The sequence below is a fragment of the Bos indicus x Bos taurus genome, chromosome X (genome assembly GCF_003369695.1).
Source record: "Bos indicus x Bos taurus breed Angus x Brahman F1 hybrid chromosome X, Bos_hybrid_MaternalHap_v2.0, whole genome shotgun sequence".
NCBI classification, from domain to species: Eukaryota; Metazoa; Chordata; class Mammalia; order Artiodactyla; family Bovidae; genus Bos; species Bos indicus x Bos taurus.
Window position 1 is genome coordinate 85,520,352 of NC_040105.1, and position 20,677 is coordinate 85,541,028.

Here is a 20,677-nt window from a genome sequence, read left to right on the forward strand (position 1 = left end):
TGTCCCTCCACAGACACACACTCATCGCCATCCTGCCTTGAAGGGCACCAACGTTTTGTCACTTTACTAGCCGCGATGTGGATTTGAGATACACCCCGAAATGATCAGCAGCCTGCTATAGGGCATCATTTTCGAGGCCAATTCATCCCGCGTCCCGCGCGCCGGCTGGGGACCAGACCAGGTGCACGCAGAGCGGCCGTGGTGCCGGAAGAGAGGGGGCTGAGGGCTTCCAGCAGGGAAGTCGGAGGGCAGCCGGGGTCATCAGGCCGTGAGCAAGCGGCGGGGAGCTCCTAGGCGCCTCCAGCGCGGAGCGGGAGGAGGGGCCGGAGGAGATGTGCGGTCCCTTTAAGACCCCAACGCTCGCTTAGCCAGAGGAGCGGGGGTTGGGGGGGGCGACGGCTGGCGCTGCGTGATGGGAAAGTCGCCGGCTGAGCCTCACACTTTCTCCCGATTTCTTAACTTTCGGGTCGAGGGATAGGGGAGAAAGCGGCGGTGTCCGGGAGGCGAGGGGGTGCGGGCTTGCAGCTGCTGCGTGGTCGCGGACTTCCCGCCCGCGCCGAGCCGCCGGCCTCGCTGGCCAACTGGGGAGCGGGCGGCGGGCGGGCAGGTGGCCCCGGGCCGCCGCACCCGCGCCTTGGCTCTGCCCCCGGGAGCCGAGCGAACCGCTGCTCCCTCGTGGTGTGAGGGCGGTGATGTTTTTCCTCCCACCCACTTTCGAGTCCCCCCTCCCCCCTCGCACGCACTCTAGCTCTCGCCACAACCTGCGAATCCCAGACCTCGGAGGAGCGCCCCGGGGAGCTTGGAACGCCTGCACGCGTGGACCACGGAGGAGGCCGGTGGCCAGGTCAGTGAGAGGTGCCTGGCGCCTGCTTTCCCACTCTTCCTTTCCAGCCTTTGCACAGGTGGGCCGTCTTCCCCCACGGCACCACAAACTTCCCCGAACCTGCCACCCCAGCCGGCTCCCTGTTTCAGCTGCCCGCGGCCCGGCTGGAGGTGGGGCCCAGGGCGCTGCACCAAGGTAGGTGGGTGGATGGGGGGGGGGGGGGGGTCGGCTCCCTCCGGATTCGAACTCGCCACTCCCGCTTGGCCTGCTTAGTTCCAGGCTCTGGAGCTGCGGGGAGGCCCCTTGGGTAGCCATCTAACAGGTTCTGCAGTCCCCTTAGTGATCGCCTGTGTCCTGAGTCTTTTTTGCTTGCTTGCTGAAGTGCCCTGGACCAGTAGGTGGTTCCGAGGTACTCAAGTTAAGGAAACAGAGCAGAAGGGGCTGGAGGCGCCTCTGTCCTCCTTGTGGACATCTGCCTCATTTTCTGGCCCGGACCACTGGGGTCAGAGTTGGACCCGCTAAGCTCAGGGTGCAACGCAGTATTGCCAGAACTCAGGGCCTGGAAAGCCTGCCTTCTAGTTCCTGTCGGCCCTGCCACTAACTTTATGAGAATGGGCAGTTGAGTTCTCTGGGCTCCAGGATGCCCATTTTGAAGGTGGAGTTGTTGTGGGGAATCAAAAGGAAATGATAGATAGCATGGTGTTTTGCAAACCAAACTCCAGTCGTTGTTTGTCCGTCATAGCGACAAAGGCATCTCAACTCAGACCAGAGACACCCTGGCCTTGAAGCTGCCATTTTTCAGAGCCAGCCCACCGCCAGTGAATGGAGCTTTTCTTGTTGGGTGGTAGATTGGGGAGAGGATTTTAGCTGATGGACTCTGGCCTGCGACTCCAGTGTCCTCTTACTGTTTGTCCAAAAGAGAATTGTTACCCTGGGGGCTGTCCCACAGACAATAGTGCATGTAAGATTACAAGGGTAGTGAAGCCTCTAGGAAGGATTAAAGGAACACTGTGGGGCATGAAGAGCTGGCTGACCTGCCCATCCTTTAGCCTTCCTTTGGGAATGTCTCTGATTCTATTCTACCCAGGAGACCTCTTCTGAGAACGGACAGAGCCTTGACACTTGGCGGCCCAGATCCCTTGCAGTCACAGCCAGGCAAGGAGCCCTTGATCCCCTCCCTTGTTGCAAATGAACTTGGTGAATGCTTGTTTTACGAAGGCACCTTAATGGGTGCATTTCTTTAGGATCTTACGTGTTTCTTAGACTCCTGTAAAGCCCACTCACCCTCCCCAGCTCGGCAGCGTTGGTCTCAGAATTTTTGTTTTCTTTGTTGTTTTCTTGTTGGAGCCTGGCTTTCCCCCAGATATGTCAATGGCTACATTTCTAAGTAACCTGTAAAAGAGCCAGTGCAAGTTCAATGGCACAACGGCCTGTGTGAAGCAAACAGAGAGTTAATGCCGAAATAACTCCAGTTAACTGGGTCAAAGTATAATTTGAAAAATTAAGGACAGTTTGGCTCTTTGCAAGTGTAAGAGTCGGCATGTTTGCTGAGCAATGCTCACTCGTGTTTATTGCTGCAGCCCCAACAAATGTCTTGAACTGTTCTCCTCCCCCCAAAAGAAAAAGTTAAAGGGATAAAGAGAAATTTAACAGAGACCTGGGGAGGGAACTCTTCTAGGTTTATAGCTCCATACAGAACATAAAGGCAGGACTTCAGGATCTTGTAAAGCAAAAGTGATTATTTATAAAGAGATTCATTTTCTGATGTTCTTCAGCCCAGCCAGGGAGGCCACACAGATGACAGGAACGCCAAAAGAGATTAATTGCTCTCTAGTCACCAACTTTTCTCTTTGCTCATACCATTAGTTGAGACCCAAGAAAAGCAAAAAAAAAAAAAAAAAGAAAAAACAAAAACCAAAACCTAAGAGCCGTTTTCTTGCCAGCTTGAGTTATGAGGCAATGCTACTGTTCACCAAATCACCCAACCATTGTACAAGAAAAACAATCCAGTTGGTTCTTGCATGGGGAGACCCGAAAACCATGGCTTCAGAAATCCCCCCTGAGAGCCATATGTGATTATGATAAATTGAATTTCAGTGGTTTAAAAAAAATCTTTCTCCTTTGGAGACTTGGGGGATAAGCTTATTAAAGAAGGCTCGGGAAGAACCTCACTGGGGTGAGTCGCTGTGTTAAAGCTGTTCATGGAAATGATTTGCTTCGAGGGAACCTGGTAACTCTCAGAGGACAGAGATGGACATTCTGAGTGATTGAAGAAGGGCCAGAAACTCCCAGACGGGATCTGGTCATCAGAACCCAGGTCTTTTGAAGGCTATGAACATGTCCCAGGAAAATTTAGTTGTCGTTTAAGGAGCAGGAAGGAGGTAGAGCAGCAAACCGGTCCTGCAAATCCTGGCTGATAGCATAAATTATTCTCTATGACCAGTTCTGCTTTGGTTACATACTCTTAATTTGAAACCATGGATTTTAAATTATCTGGCCAACTTCATAATATTTAAAGTAAGAGTGGTGGCATTCACATCGTGGCCCAAAGACAATTCAGTTCTCCAGAATGATCATCTTGTATTCCATCCAGCTCTCTATACTCAATATTTAGGTTGGACCTGCTGAAAAGATTGTTGAACTCACTTCCCATCCAGTGTTAATCCCAGACTGAAATATGGTGTTTCTTGAATTATTTAAATATTTTCAAATCCCCCTTTGGAAGAGTTTTGCCAGCTCTAAAGTCGATGGAAATGACCTGTGGCTGGATATAATCTATAGCAAACCTTCTGTGTTCTAAGCCTCAAAAAGCTTTCCACTCCTGAGACTGGAAATGCAGTTCTCCTATTTTTAGGAATGATAGGTGCTTTTGGGGTGGTCTTTTGCGTGGTGATGCAATGTGAACATATTACCTACTTAAGTTTGCCCAATATTCCTTAAATGGTCCATTTAAAATTTCCATTTCACAGGGGACTTCATGTGAGAGGAGTATGTCTGAACCATTCAGGTGCTTACATCACATCCATTTGCTAATCACATCTGTCTTTTCCAACATAAGTAGCCAAACTGAAAATCCTTATAGATCTCATAAGAGACACAGGCGAAACACTGATCAATGCTTGCCCCATCCCTGAAGGATTAAAAATAATGATAGTCTTGAAGCTAAGATCAGTTGACTTTCGTTTCAAAAATTGTTTGGGTCACTGCCTATTATTTTTATCTTGTTTGCCAAAATGGCCGTTTTGCAAACCCCAGTTTCCCTTTTCTCCCAAAGAAAATCTCTTGAGAAATCAACTTTAATTCCCTTAGAAATGAGGATTTCAAAGTTTATTTTTTCTTTCCTATGACTTGCCTGTAAGGATTTAGCCTTAGCGTTGGATAGGAATGTATGTTAGTCCACTTACATTTTCCTCCACAGTCTTTGCAAGGCAGGAGAGGCCTTTTCTTTCTTTGCAGGAAAACAGTGCTTATTACACATGTAAATTCCCCCAGCCCTTCCCGCCCCCCAGTAGGTTAGAAGCCTGAGATAAGAGGTCTCCATCAGTTCCAGTAGATCTGTTCTAAGTCTTTTTGTCTGCTTTCTTCCCAACAGCTTGAGTACACGGGGCCCTGAAAGTTTCAAGTTGCCTTTTGCACTGGCTGGAATGAGAAAAAAGTGGAAGATGGGCTGCATGGGAGGCATGAGATACATCTTTTCCTTGTTGCTGTTCTTTCTTTTCCTAGAAGGAAGCAGAACAGAGCAAGTAAAACGTAAGTGTCTTGAGTTTAAAAAAAAACAAGATACTTTCTTGTCATTTCTTTGAGAATGTGCTTATAATCTGAAGAGATTGCGAGTTAGCCCAAATGTGGCCCTGCCACGAATCTAAGAAAGTGAATGTTACTGGTTTATGTGTGAGTTGATAAAAGAAGGAGAGCTTTGAATCAGGCCAATGAATTTGGGGCTGTTTTTCTGATTATCATATAGTTTTCATCTCATAGAACACATGACACATTAGTTATTTTCCGTTTCCTGTTCTAAACTGTACAAATCTCATTCCATTTTACGTAATTCTAGAAATATCTGACAGATGAGCTGGATTTTTTCCCAAATTTCAGACTCTTCCACAAAGGTTTTCACTTTATGAAAAAGAATAACACAGAAAAGAAAAAGAAAAAAAAGTAAAGCAGGCTCTGCCTATTCCCTTCTGCCGAAAAACGAAGAAGGAAAAAACCTTCACACGAACTGGATTGAGATGAAAAATCCTTTGAGGAAATTGAGATTCCAGGGACCGTGAGCAAATTGGATGCCATTTGTTGAACGGAACGTCCCTGCAAAGCCAGGGAATATTTCTAGAAAGTCAGCGATCCGTGTCATGGGCTGACACATTGGAGAAAGCTGAGTGGCAGGAAAAGGGGGGTAATTAACCCTCCTTGCGGCCACATTTGGGAGACTTATGAGTAACCATTGACATCTCTGCCCTTGTTAGGAGCTGTCTGCCTGCCTTTGCCCACTGTGAGCCTCACCATCTTTGGGCCATTTGCAGCCACCTCCAAGGTGGACCCTGGCTCTGCATTTGAAGGAAAAGCCCTCTCTCTAGTTCCCCTTTTTGGCTGCATCGAAAGAAGCACAAAGTGGAACTGGTCCAAGACGGGGCATTCTCTGCTCCACTGAACTTATTCATGAGAAGGAACTGTGTAAATATGCCTGGTAGGAGCTGAAACAGCATCTGAAGCCCATCATTTCAACACATATCTCCTTTATCAGCTTAAGTTAAATATATTGGGCATGAGGCTCTCTGTTAGGGAGAACAGTGCCGAATCTGTTCCACTGTTACCTGTCTTTCTACTTCACTATGGTTTTCACAGTAAAGTGAGTCTCCTTCCTGAGAGAAATGGGGCTTTTGATTAGGCTTTTAAACATGAGTGATCCATTGTAATCTCTCGTATGATCAAGACACAAAAAAGGAAATTTGAGCAGGACACAGTAGGAGCAAGAGAGCTTAAATCAGCCTCTTCTCTTGTAGTCCTCAACCAACCTTCTTCTGCTTGAATATGTAATCCACCTCAGAACCGTCGTCTTCCAGAAGTTTGCCTTGATTTAAGTGGATGTAAGAGAAAAGTCCAGTCTATTCTCAGCTAAGCTCACAAGCAGCTGGACTTAAAACTCCTTTGTTTCTTAGGGAGAAACTTCCCTTATGGCCTTGTGGCAGCATGGGGAAGCTTGCAACTCATAGGAGACCATCTTCTCTGGGAAGCCTTCCATATTAATGAAGAATTGAGTAATATTGTCCATAGAAATAGACAATTAGAGCTTAATTGACAAACCAAAGGAAAAATGTGATTGAAAACTGACAGGCCCCAAACTATCACTAACATTTCCTACTGCCTGTGAGTCTGTCCCAAGCCCTTTGGATATTCAGTTGGTGTCAAAATGATTATGTAACAGATGGCCTAAGGGACCAGTTCTGGGCTAGTGTTTCCAGCTTATAGTCAGATAATGAGGCTTAGGTCATCATCATTCCCTAAATGAGCCCTCAGCATCATTCTCTGGGGCCTGACCCAAGCTAACTGTCTCAAAGATATGTGCAAAGTTATCTCCACTAAAAGGAAACTCTAAAAGTCTATGCCTTAGGTATGTTACCTTGGCACACATACACACTCACACACACACATACACACAGTGCATGCACAGAGATTTATATTGCAGCTCTACAAGACATTAGACAGAGAAGGCAATGGCACCCCACTCCAGTACTCTTGCCTGGAAAATCCCGTGGGTGGAGGAGCCTGGTAGGCTGCAGTCCATGGGGTCATGAAGAGCCGGAGGCAACTGAGCAACTTCCCTTTCACTTTCCCTTTCATGCATTGGAGAAGGAAATGGCAACCCACTCCAGTGTTCTTGCATGGAGAATCCCAGGGACAGGGGAGCCTGGTGGACTGCCGTCTGTGGGGTCGCACAGAGTTGGACACGGCTGAAGCGACTTAGCAGCAGCAGCACAAGACATTAGAAGCAGTAGGAAATGGTTGCATAAATGATCCTTGTAATGTACTCTCATGCTACCAAACACTTCTTATTGAAAATGATAGCCCTGGAAAATGCTTATATTAGCTTATTTTGAAATTTCTTAAATTATGAAATGAATACTACTCACTGAACAAAATGATGTGAAAGTATCTGAACTTCATAAAGAACCTGTTTCTCTCAACTCCCATTCCCGCACCTCAGGGATGACTGTTACTATTAATAATAGTTTTCTATTATTCTATTAATAATAGTTTTATGTTTCTTCCATGATGTTTTCTCTCTGTGTTATCAAAACATACATATCTATAGGGATTTTTTCTTTTACAAAAATTGGATATTATATATATATATATATATATATATATATATATATTCCTTATAACTTGCTTTATTCAGCAGTGTGTCCGGGACATCCTTCCATGTCAGAACATTTCAGTGTAACAGTACCATGTTCATTCTAATGCCTACATAGTACCCGGTTATATGAGTGTGCCATGGATTGTTTAGATAGTCCCTATTTGTAGATATTTAGATTGTTTCCAGTTTTGTTATTACTATAAGTAAGGCATTAGTGAATGCCTGAAAGCACTTAAGCAAGTATTTGTGAGTAATTGTCAGGTCAAAGTGTATGCTCAGTTTTAATCTTGGCAAAAACTGTCAAATTGTCCTTCCAAAAAAAGTATCAGTTTATACTTCCACCATATATGTATGCATGTCCATTTCTAATTCCTTCACTAAAAGTATTATTAATCACTGTATTCATGGGCCAGTTTACTAGAGGAAATCATGTTTCAATTGTGCTGTGAGATTTTACTGTTACTGGAGTATATTTTCAATTACTTTTAATTCAATTGTATTTCTCCAGTGAATTGGCTATTTTTCAGTTGGGTTGCTTGTCTTATTGATTTGCAAAAGCTTATTTATTAACATTTTGTTATTTCAAATGTTGTTAATAACCTTTTGTATTTCACGTATTGTTTTCCCAGTCTGCCATTTCATTCAAACTTTGTATAAGCCATATTTTCCCATATAGAAGTTTTAAATTTTTGTGTAGTCAGATCTGTCATTCATTTCCTTTATGGCTTGTGGATTTCTTCTTATTCCTAGGAAGATCTTTCCTACTCCATATTCTTATATTTTTTTCTACTGCTTCCATAATTTGGGGTTTTACCCATAGTTCTCTCTTCTACCTGAACTTTATATTCATGCTTGGTGCACAGTGAGGCTTCCCAGGTGGCTCGGTGGTAGAGAATCCACCTGCCAATGAAGGAGAAAAAGGTCCAATCCCTGGGTCAGGAATATCCCCTGGAGAAGGGCATGGCAGCCCCACTCCAGTATTCTTGCCTGGAAAACCCCATGGACAGAGGAGCCAGCCTGGCAGACTACAGTCGATGGGGACACAAAGAGTCAGACACGACTGAGCATGCACGCACACACATGGTGTGCAAGAGGGAACTAATTTTTTATCTCTGGGTAGTAGTTTCATGACTGTTATTTTTGTTCATCTTTATACTTCTGTTTATTCCAAAGATTTCACAATTGGCAATATTACTTTGACAACAGGAAAAAGTCCTTTGAAGTAAAAGGAAATCAGGATTCCCATATTGTGCTGTTGAGTTCTAGAGAAGAGTAGGTATAGGAATGGAAGAAGCAAAATGAGGGGAAAAAATAACAGAAAAACTTCAAGAAATGTGTAAGGATCATAAAGTTTCATGTCGCTCCTTGCTGCCTGATACTGTTTTACCCAAGGAAGCCAAGGTTTTTTCTCACTCATGGGCTGGTTTGAGTATAAGCATATTGGTCAAGGCAGATGCTCGGTAGCCTGTTTGCTCTCCCATTTTAGGCATCAGGATGGAATGAGGGGCGATGCTATTATGGTCAAAGACACTCACTCAACTGGTGTAGAATCTGAGGAGGTCTGGAGGAAATGCTTTCAAAGCAGAAAGCTGTTTGCACAAGGAAAAGTAGAAGTGGGTGCTGCCACTTGCTAGTAGCTAATTAGCCAGAGTTACCTTGCTCTCACAGGAGGGAAAACCCGCTCAGGAACCCGGGAAATATGGACAGTGCCATCACAGTGGATGAATGAGCCATTTATGGCTTATATAAAAGTTTGTTCCTGTCCAAAAGCAGCGAGGTTGGAGATCTTTAGCTGGGAAAATGTCTTTCTGTAACTCCATTATGCTCAATTGTTAAAGTTGTAGTCAAAAGAGGCCAGGAAGTTCTTTTGAAGTTCAAAGAAGCATAATATTCAGTGCATAATATTCATGCAAATGTAGGACAAAATGAGCTGAAGAGTTTGCCTCTTTTGGCACATCTGACTTAGGTAATGAACTATTGATCAAAGTGAGGTGGAAGAATTGAGTTGTTAAGAATATTTAATTATATATTTCAAATGAACCAGCCTGTGCCAAGGCTGGCAAAAGTCCTTGGGAGAGAAATGGTTGGTGTATTTCATGGCTTCTGTGCCTTCTTTATAAGATGGGTTAGCTGGATCTTCTAAGGGACTAGATTCTCACTCATTTTTCTCCTTTGGAGAAAAGCTTCTAACATTTGTATTTGGCTGAAAATGGGCCTCTGAACTTCCCAGGAAGGATGAGTCCCCAAAAGATTGCAGAGAAGGAAGAAGATAGTGAAATTTTGAGACACAGGAAGCATGGTCTTATGGAGCCTACCCAGAGCCTCTTTATTGTGAAAGTCAACCAGAAGGGCTTGAGTCCCCCACCTCCAGGTTATTGCTTGGACATTCAAGGTGATTATTTGACAAGACAAAGAAATGAGCAGAAGAATAGATGTATTCACATCTTAGAAGTTCAGATAGGTAGAAGTAGAGTAAATGAGAATGCTTTAAAATTAGCTTAATGCCTTTCAAGGTATATTCTTAATTATTTTTTATGTTGGGAGGGACCAGTGGTGTTGGCTATGGAAACTCTGGAGTCCACTTTGATCCAAACCCCAGATCCACGACTTCCTTACTTACTTTGGGAATGTTGCTTAATCTCTCCAGCTTTAGTGCTCTTATCAGTACAGTAGGGGAAATAATAGTGTATTGATTGTAAACATGGTCATCTAAAGACTCGATCATATTGTGCACACAGAGGGCTGTGTGTCAGTGGCTGGCACACAGTTTTTAATGAATGGTAGCTTCCCTGATGGCTCAGACAGTAAAGAATCTGCCTCTAGTGCAGGAGACCCGGGTTTGATCCTCGGGTCAGAAGGATCCCCTGGAGAAGGGAATGTCAACCCACTCCAGTATTCTTGCTTGGAGATTCCATGGACACGGGAGCCTGGCAGGCTACAGTCCATGGGGTTGCAGAGTCAGACACAACTGAGTGACTAACATACGCACACACAGCAATTAGAGTAACTCTCTTACAGGCCCAATGATATTATCACCTTAATTTTCAAATGAGAAACTTGAAACTGAGTGAGGCCAAGTGACTTTGTACAAAGCCAGACAGCAAATCCAGGGCAGCACCAGAATGAAAACCCAGGTCTCCAGATCCGCTGTTCTGTTCACAACACCAGTTTGTGTCTAGCAGTTCTTTGAGGAAGCCAGTGCCTTCTCTTGAATAGAAGCCCAGTGCTTTGCACCTGTGGAGAAGGAAATAGTAACCTACTCCTGTATTCTTCCCTGGCGAATCCCATGGACAGAGGATCCTGACAGGCTACAGTCCATGGGGTCCCAAAGAGTCGGACACAACTGAAGTGACTTAGCATGGCATGCACAGCTTTGCACATGGCAGCCACGTAACATGTGAGATGATCTGAGTAGATGAATAAAGAACTTTGTAATCAGAATTCCAAAGACAGGCAGTATACTATTTGGGAGTTAAAAGATAGAGTCTAGGACTAAAATTATTCTGGAACCTAAATAAGCTAAGCCAAAGGAAATGTGTGAGGAAGGCTAAAAATATGTGCCTTTATGTGCATGCTTCTTAGATTTCCCTGACTTATCAGAAGGATTGGAATGCCCTCATAGTCTAATGGAGAGTGAACTGTGCTCTAAGTCAGGAGACCTGGCTTCTGGTCAGTTCTATTGCTCACTGTGTGGTGTTGGTTGAGTCATTCACGCTCTCTCTGAACTAAAGATTCTCTACTCTCTGAGAGGAATTCTTCCCTTCTGGACAGCAAACTAAAGGATGGGAGAATAAGGGGTTGTGCATCGGGGAGGGCAAGGGAAACCAGAAAAATGAAAGTGGAAGTGTTAGTCCCTCAGTCACGTCCAACTCTTTGGACCCCATAGACTGTAGTCTGCAAGGCTCTTCTGTCCATGGGATTCTCCAGGCAAGAATACTGGAGTGGGTTGCCATTTCCTCCTCCAGGGGATCTTCCCGACCCAGGGATTGAACCTGTCTCCTGAATTGCAGGCACATTCGTTACTGTCTGAGGCATCAGGGAAACCAAGGCTCTGTCTTTAGTATTTGGAGCACACCTGGACTTTTATCATTGTCACAAGGTCTTTGCAAAAAGCGTTTTACTCATTTAAGATTTATAGCGTGCTACTTCCCAGAAGGGTAGTTATAGGTTCTATATGAAAGAATGGGATTTCCTGGTAGATCAGCTGGTAAGGAATCCACCTGCAATGCAGGAGACCCTGGTTCAATTCCTGGGTTGGGAAGATCCCCTGGGGAAGTGATAGGCTACCCACTACAGTATTCTTGGGCTTCCCTGGTGACTCAGATGGTAAAGAATCCACCTGCAGTGTGAGAGACCTGGGATCAGTCCCAGGGTTGGGAAGATCCCCTGGAGGAGGGCATGGGAACCTACTCCAGTATTCTTGCCTGGATAATCCCCATGGACAAAGGCACCTGGCAGGCTACAGTCCATGGGGTCACAAAGAGTCGGACACCACTGAGTGACTAAGCCCAGCACATCACAGCATATACAAAAGAATAGTTGCAAGATAACTTTTTAAAAGCTGAAACAAAAAATAGAGGCCATCTGACCAAAGTAGAAAGGGTAGATATTTTTAACACCTGATTTGGTATCATGGGGCTTCCCAGGTGGCTCAGTGGTAAAGAATCCACCTGTCAATGCAGGAGATGCAAGAGATGCGGGTTCCATCCCCGGGTCAGGAAGATCCCCTGGAGAAGGAAATGGCAACCCTCTCCAGTATTCTTGCCTGGAAAATTCCATGGACAGAGGGGCCTGGTGGGCTATAGTTCATGGGGTCTCCGAGAGTCAGATACAGTTGAGTGACTGAGCATGCACAAAGGTTGGTACATTACAGTATTCACATTTCTAAGTTGGTATATGCTTCCTGAAAAGATAAAAAGAGAAGCTTTCCATTGGTTGGCAAGAGAAAAGTACAATTTCATCTACCTCCCACTTAGTCAAATGGTATTAATGATGGGATGTTTGCAGAAAGTACATTTTGGGTGGTACAAAGACACCAACTGTAATCTTGGTTTCATAGAAGAAAGAAGAATCATATTTGGCATTTCTCTATTAACCCTCTGTAAAGGAATAGGGCAAACATTAAATTATATCTAATATAAATTTTTTTAAGTGCTAAGTTAATGTAGTCCAGATAGTTTAACTTTGAATGATATAAGCTAATCGAAGGTTAGAACATGGAAATGTTATACATATGGTTGTTTAATATGTCTAGTAGACTGCATTGTCAATTATCAGATGCCCTAAGCAAAGTTTACATCAATGTGATTTTTTTCTATTTAAAAATAGATGTCATTTTTCAACATTCAGAAGAAAATAAAAGTATTAGAGAAACAAAAGTCATTGGTAATCTCAACATTTATGTTCAGTTCAGTTCAGTCACTCAGTCATGTCCGACTCTTTGCAACCCCATGAATCACAGCACGCCAGACCTCCCTGTCCATCACCAACTCCCGGAGTTCACTCAAACTCACATCCATCAAGTCAGTGATGCCATCCAGCCATCTCATCCTCTGTCATCCCCTTTTCCTCCTGCCCACAATCCCTCCCAGCATCAGAGTCTTTTCCAATGAGTCAACTCTTCGCATGAGGTGGCCAAAGTACTGGAGTTTCAGCTTTAGCATCATTCCTTCCAAAGAATGCCCAGGACTGATCTCCTTTAGAATGGACTGGTTGGATCTCCTTGCAGTCCAAGGGAATCTCAAGAGTCTTCTCCAACACCACAGTTCAGAAGCATCAATTCTTCGGCACTCAGCTTTCTTCACAGTCCAACTCTCACATCCATACATGACCACTGGAAAAACCATAGCCTTGACTAGACGGACCTTTGTTGGCAAAGTATCGTCTCTGCTTTTGAATATGCTATCTAGGTTGGTCATAACTTTCCTTCTAAGGAGTAAGCGTCTTTTAATTTCATGGCTGCAATCATCATCTGCAGTGATTTTGGAGCCCAAAAAAATAAAGTCTGACACTGTTTCCAGTGTTGCCCCATCTATTTCCCATGAAGTGATGGGACCAGATGCCATGATCTTAGTTTTCTGAATGTTGAGCTTTAAGCCAACTTTTTCACTCTCCTCTTTCACTTTCATCAAGAGGCTTTTTAGTTCCTCTTCACTTTCTGCCATAAGGGTGGTGTCATCTGCATGTTAATCATGGTTAATTGGTATATAGACTTAGAGTCTTTTTTTCTATGTAACTACACACACACACACACACACACACACACACACACACACATGTGTGGGCTTCCATGGTGGCTCAGATGGTAAAGAATCTGCCTGCAATGCCAGAGACCCAGGTTCAATCCCTGGGTTGGGAAGATCCCCTGGAAAAAGAAATGGCAACTCCAGCACTCCAGTATTCTTGCCTGGGAAATCCCACGTATAGAGGAGCCTGGCGGGCTACAGTCTATGGGGGTCACAAAAGAGTTGGACATGACTTAGCAGCTAAATGACAACAACAACACATATATATTATTTTATAAAAATGAAGCACTCAGGCAGGGTATGTGCCCAGTAGTGGGATTACTGGGTCATATGGTAGTTTATTCCTAGTGTTTTGAAAAGAATCTCTATACTGTTCTCCATAGTGGCTGTGCCAGTTTACATTACCACTAACAGTACAGGAGGGCTCCCTTTCCTCCACATCCTCTGCAGCATTTATTGTTTATAGATTTTTTTTTATGATGGTCATTCTTATTGGAGTGAGATGATACATCACTGTAGTTTTGATTTGCATTTCTCTAATAATGAGCAGTGTTAAGCATTTTTCCATGTGTTTATTGGCTATCTGGGTGTCCTCTTTGGAGAAGTATGTGTTTAGGTCTTCTGCCCATTTTTTGATTGAGTTGTTTGTTTTTCTGATATTGAGCTGCATGAGCCATAATTCAAAAAGACACATGTACCCCAGTGTTCATTGCAGCACTATTTACAATTGCCAGGACATGGAATCAACTTAGATGTACATTGACAGATGAATGGATAAAGAAGTTGTGGTACATATGTACAATGGAATATTACTCAGACATAAAAAGGAGCAAGCTTGAGTCAGTTCTAGTGAGGTGGATGAACCTAGAGCCTGTTACACAGAGTGAAGTAAGTCAGAAAGAGAAAAAGAAATATATATTAATGCATATGTATAGAATCTAGAAAATAGTACTGATTAACCTATTTGCAGGGCAGGAATAGAGATGCAGACTTAGAGAACATACTTGTGGACACAGCAGGGGAAGGAGAGGGTGGAATGCATTGATAAAATACTGTTGAAATATATACATTACCATATATAAATAAGCCAGCTAGGTGGAAGTTGCTGTATAACATGGGGAGCTCAACCAAGTGCTCTGTGACAACTTAGAGGGGTGGGAGGGAGGGTCAAGAGGAGGGGATGTATGTATATTTATGGCTGATTCACACTGGTGAATGGCAGAAATCAACACAGCATTGTAAAGCAATTATCCTCCTATTAAAAAAAAATTTTTAAATGAAGCACTGATTCATCATGGATTCTCTAAAGTGCACCTGTAGTGGAGACTTAGCCTATGTTGTCTGAAGTGAAAACTGGATAAGTTAGGTATCAGTTGTGGGGCACACAAAGTTGATTCTGTTGTGAAGAGTTCAAGAGCACAACTTAAATTCTTGACCAAATAGTAAGTAAACCTCCTTTAGCAGAGATTTGTGCAGCTGAGGTGCTGATAGAAAGAACAATTTGTTTTTTTCAGACAAGAGCTTTGATTTTTTGCCCAAAGTCCTATGCCAGATGACAAGTAAGAGATGATTTTAGCCAGAAAAATTATTCAGATCAGATTTCACCAGTTGAGCAGCCTTTCTGTAAAAGTATCTCCCATGGCCTTGAGAATACCATCAAGTCTCAGTTATCCATGTTAATGGGAGATAGAAGGGCACAATGAATTGAAATTTCATGGAAAATCTTCGTTTCTCAACTTAGCCAATGATGTCGCCTTGCTCAACTCTCAAACCTCTTTGAAATATGGACCTTTTCTTCTCATTGAGTTTGCCCACCTGCTAGTAGAAAAGGCAGGTAGTGGAAGCCCAGGCTGTGCATAGGCCACTCAATATATATTAAGTTGAATTAATTTTGGACAAATGATCCAACAAGTAGGAATAAGATAATTAACTACCAGATAAAGAGAAATAAGCTGTATACTCAAAAGTGAAGGACTTGGATTTTTCTTGGCTTTCCGTTTTCACTGGCTTCAGTAGCCTGAAAATGAAGTCTTAAAGCCCTGAGGAATTCTGACTGAGATTTCAGTTCTAGAAACCCAATTTTCAGAGATATAGGACATTTTTTTTCTGTAGTGACTGCTACATCATGCCCTTCGTTCTGCTTCAAGTTAGATAAATGTCAGAAGAGAAGTACTTATGCTTTTAATTTTTTCTTCACTATTATAGTAGCCTTTAAAAAAATACTCCAAAAGGAATTTGTTTACTTGATTTGTCCTCTTATATAATGAACAGCAAAGATTCATCTCTCCCTGTCCACTGACTGTATGTGTTATAATAAAATAAATATTATTGTAGTACTTAACATGATGATGTGTCTACAGTAATAGCTCTTATCGAAAACTGTTCATGGGAATGTTTCTTGCCTTTAGACTGGTGATGAAGTTATTGAACTTTTGACCTGGTGCTCGGTGCTAGACAGTAATGGTTGGGGAAAACATTGATGGCATAGAAGCACATCTTTGTTGTTTACTTTTTGTCATCATTTCTGTTAACAGGGGCCCTTAAAGTATCAGGGATTATCGCTTTCAATTAGGGCCACATGAACCCATTTGAAAAATAGCTGTGATGATACAGGTTGAAGGTCCATCTCAAATGTTCATTGAAATTCTCTTGGGACCAAGTTCTACTCTACAGATACCATGAGTCAGTGGTAAGTCATGAAGTCTCTGGACTTCCCAGGTGGCTCAGTGGTAAAGAATCTGCCAGTGCAGGAGCCATAGGAGACAAGGGTTCAATCCCTGGGTTGGGAAGATCCCTTGGAGATGGAATATGGCAACCCACTCCAATATTCTTGCCTGGGAAATCCCATGGACAAAGGAACTCGGAAGGCTACAGTCCATGGAGTCACAAAGAGTTGGACATGACTGAGAGACTGAGCACTTGAAGTCTCCAGATGGTATTACTCAGGTACTGGCAAGTGATAAGTTTACTTGCCTGAATCTCCTTCAAGTTGGTGAGGTATCACTGTTTCAATAAAATCAACTCACCTGTGCTTCTTGTCCAAGATAATATACTGAAACTTGAGGTGTGGTCGGAGAAGGCAATGGCACCCCACTCCAGTACTCTTGCCTGGAAAATCCCATAGATGGGGGAGCCTGGTGGGCTGCTATCTATGGGGTTGCACGGAGTCAGACACGACTGAGTACCTTCACTTTCACTTTTCACTTTCATGCATTGGAGAAGGAAATGGCAACCCACTCCAGTGTTCTTGCCTGGAGAATCCCAGGGACAGGGGAGCCTGGTAGGCTGCCGTCTATGGGGTTGCACAGAGTTGGACACGACTGAGGTGACTTAGCAGCAGCAGCAGCAGAGGTGTGGTCAATGTTGCTGTGTAACTCATGAAAGTTTTTTAAAGTTCAGACTTATAATAATGTGCTGAAATGGACTTTATCATAGTTTCTGAAAATTGAGCATTGTTCCATGTACTCACGGAGAAATCAGCTGTAATTCAGTTAAGCACCCAATCTTGGACAACCATGGTAAAACATGTCTTGAAGATTATAGTTTTAAAAAAAATTATAGTGTTTACTTTTGCTATGTAGTTGAAATCAGTGTCAGTAATTGCAGCAGTGTTGTTTTATAGCACCAGTGATATTACTGTTTAGCTCCTTGTCTCTGCCTTCAGTTCCTGAATTTGCTCCTTCCAGGAATTTGTGGATTTCTCTTTGGAGCATAATTAGCCAAATCCCATGTTGCTCAGGTAGTAGGACCAGAGTATTTGATGAAGACCACTGTGTTTGCATTTATGGTCAGGTTTTGATGCATAGTTAGTTTTTGAGTAAGATGTTTTCATCCTCAAGATGCATAGTTGGGAAGACACTAGTATGGCGCTAGTGGTAAAGAACCCGCCTGCCAATGCAGGAGACATAAGAGACGTAGGTTCAATCCCTGGGTCAGGAAGATCCCCTGGAGGAGAGCATGGCAACCCACTCCAGTATTCTTGCCTGGAGAATCCCATGGACAGTGGAGCCTGGCGGGATATAGTCCACGGGGTCGCACAGAGTCGGACACGACTGAAGCAACTTAGACCTTGACCTAGTATTGTAATGTGAGATAAATGCCATGTATTGTGAGAAAAATGCTGATGGGTATAAAGAGAATGAAAAAGAACTTTCAGCAGGGTTACTCGTCTCTTCCCAATTCTATTTCATAGCTCTTGGAAGCATAGGCACTATTTCATACTTTATAATTTGTCCTTGAGATAAATACCAAAAAATGCAAAATGAAGTCTTCCAGTTGTATCATTTCCTATAGTCATTTGAGTATGACTTGTCTTCACTACAGACAACACCTGATTCGTTAAAAAGTGAGCAAAGCTGTGTTTCCAGGTAGGGTGGGAAGGGTGGTTTGAGAAAAAGTTAGGCAAGAATGTGTGAAAGCCCTTTATTTTTTAAGTTCTAAAAGTGGGTGACATGCACTTTACACTCATGTAGCAGGACAGGCAAAATGCTACTGTGGTTTCAGTCCTTGGTTCTGAGGACAGCCTTCTTAGATTTGAATCCCAGCTCCATACCTTGACTACTCATGTCAACTTAGGCAAGTTACCAAACCTCCCTGTGCCTCATCTCTAAAATGGGGCTAATAATGGGATCTAGCTTGTAGGGTTGTGGCAAGAATTTATTGAATTCATGGATGTAAAGCCCTTAACTTATAAGACATGTTCAACAAATTTTGTTGTTATTTTTCTTATTGCTGTTATCATCATGCTCATCTGACTCAGTGTTCTTCAGGACCTGGTTTCTTGGCCTCTTTTTACCTTTATCTTCTACCTCCTTAGCCTTGAGCCAAATTTGGAGAAGGCAAATTCAGATCGGCCAGTTTCACACATTGTCTAACAGTACTCTATCTAGAGGCTGAATTTGGGGCAAACAGAATCTGTTGGCTGAAACAAGTTATTTGGATCATCTGTGGTTGTCATGAATAGTGGTGAGCTCAGATATATTGAAAGGATCCATTTAAGAGTTTCTGTAAAGAAATCTATCTTAAAGATATTTTAGAGAGGTGATAGCAACTTGCTTAACAGCTGTAGATAAAGAATACCCTCCTTGTGGCATTGGTGTATACTGTTCCTTTGGAAATTGACTTGCCTGTAAGTTAGAATCTTAGCAATTTGGAAATGAGTTTTAAAAATATGTAAATGCACATGAAACCCACATTTTGATAGCTTGCCTTGTTTTGGTGCTTACTTAGTCTTTAAGGGGTGGGTCCTTATCTTTTATCATCCCATCTCTTTATCATCCAGAAAGGAATAAATCACCCAACCATGCAGATCACATTGCTAATAATGAAAGCTCATCCAGTTTCATATTTTAAGTAGGTAGATCTCATGTCAGCCTCTGAGTGAGCTGATTATTTCTAGCAAAATAATCCAGAATCAAATACGTAATACACAGGTTCCATCTTACTTTGCAATGTGAATTTAAATCAACAAAGTAATTTCCAGCTTACCTCCATCCAAGTATTAACAATTGAAGAACCAATCAAGTAAGGCAATTTATGCCAGCCTAATAATACCACCTAAATAGCCTCCTGCATGGATTTGCTTCTAAGTGTATACTCAGATTTTTCTGAAATGTCTAGGTAAGTTGTTTATATGAAATGCAAATAACTTAGGTGTTTTAAAGACTTTGAATTTATCGAATTTATTTTAGAGAAACAGTCATTCTCTTCTCACCAGTATGTGGAAGTTTGCCAAAGGTGCCTCATTTATGTTTATTTTGGGAAATTCATGATTTGTCTCTCCTCAATTAAACATGCAGGGATTGTTAAAAATATTTCTTACTTGATTCTATAACACTGTGGAGCAGAGGTCTAATTTGTGTATTTACCAATAAAATTGTATTCCTGAGACTTGGGTGAAAAATACACAACTTTTGCCTACAAAGTAACTTTGATTTTTCTGAGTTCTTTTAATCAATAAACGGTCTTGAGCACTTACATTTAGTCCAGAATGTAGCTTAATATAATAATATTAACAGTAATAATGGTAATATCATAAAAGGAGAAATTAAAAGGTCCCTTGGACTGCAAGGAGATCCAACCAGTCCATTCTGAAGAGATCAGCCCTGGGATTTCTTTGGGAGGAATGATGCTAAAGCTGAAGCTCCAGTACTTTGGCCACCTCATGCGAAGAGTTGACTCATTGGAAAAGACTCTGATGCTAGGAGGGATTGGGGACAGGAGGAGAAGGGGATGACAGAGGATGAGATGGCTGGATGGCATCACTGACTCGATGGACGTGAGTCTGAGTGAACTCCGAGAGTTGCTGATGGATAGGGAGGCCTGGCGTGCTGCGCTTCATGGGGTCGCAAAGAGTCGGACACGACTGAGCGACTGATCTGATCTGATCTGATAAAGAAAAAAAGAATTGTTTCCATTTTCCCTCACCAAATTTATGAAGTTTTAAGCAATTAAAATATCCAGTGTTGGACATTTTCACACACTGCAATTGGGAAGTAAATTAGTGCAGCTTTTCTGGAAGGCAGCTTGACAGTATAGATTGGGAATTTAAAAGCATTCATTACCTTTGACTCAATAAAACTACCTCTAAGAATTTATATTTAGAAAATAACCAGTATTACATACATTAGTATATATGCAAGGATATTTATTTTTGTTTATTTTTTGGCCACACCTAGAGGCATATGGCGGAGAAGGCAATGGCAACCCACTCCAGTACTCTTGCCTGGAAAATCCCATGGATGGAGGAGCCTGATAGGCTGCAGTCCATGGGGTCACTAAGAGTCAGTCACGACTGAGCGAATTCACTTTCACTTTTCACTTGTATGCATTGGAGAAGGAAATGGTAACCCACTCCAGTGTTCTTGCCTGGAGAATCCCAGGGACGGGGGAGCCTGGTGGGCTGCCGTCTATGGGGTCGCACAGAGTCAGACACGACTAAAGTGACTTAGCAGCAGCAGCAGCAGCAGCAGAGGCATATGGGATCTTAGTTCCTCGACCATGGATCTTCTACTGTCTCCTGCAGTAGAAGCACAGAGTCTTAACTACTGGACAGCCAGGGAAGCCCCTATATACAGGGATATTTATCATGGAATTTTTTTAAAACAAAGAAAAGGATACAATTTGAACCCTCAAATAGGGGATTGGTTAAGAAATTATGTTTCAACTGTGTTAATGAAAAATCATGTCACTAGGCATGTAGTATAGGGGGAATATTTAATGACACAAAAATGTACACAATGTGTTAAC

The 20,677-nt window shown here is 42.8% G+C and overlaps 1 protein-coding gene across 8 annotated transcripts in view; it reads left to right on the forward strand.

Moving 5' to 3' along the window:
* The first annotated feature begins 375 nt into the window (after positions 1–375).
* CHRDL1 (chordin like 1) overlaps positions 376–20,677 on the forward strand; it is a 135,303-nt gene continuing 115,001 nt past the window's right edge. For 3 of the 8 annotated variants that reach the window (XM_027535205.1, XM_027535204.1, XM_027535209.1), the window contains exons 1-2: positions 398–844; positions 4,416–4,573. In XM_027535205.1, coding sequence (XP_027391006.1) covers positions 693–844; positions 4,416–4,573 — 310 coding nt within the window. In that variant the 5' untranslated portion in view covers positions 398–692. Of the gene's footprint in view, positions 845–4,415; positions 4,574–20,677 lie in introns of all 8 variants that reach the window. The other 5 variants (XM_027535202.1, XM_027535208.1, XM_027535206.1 and 2 more) reach the window with 4 other exon arrangements.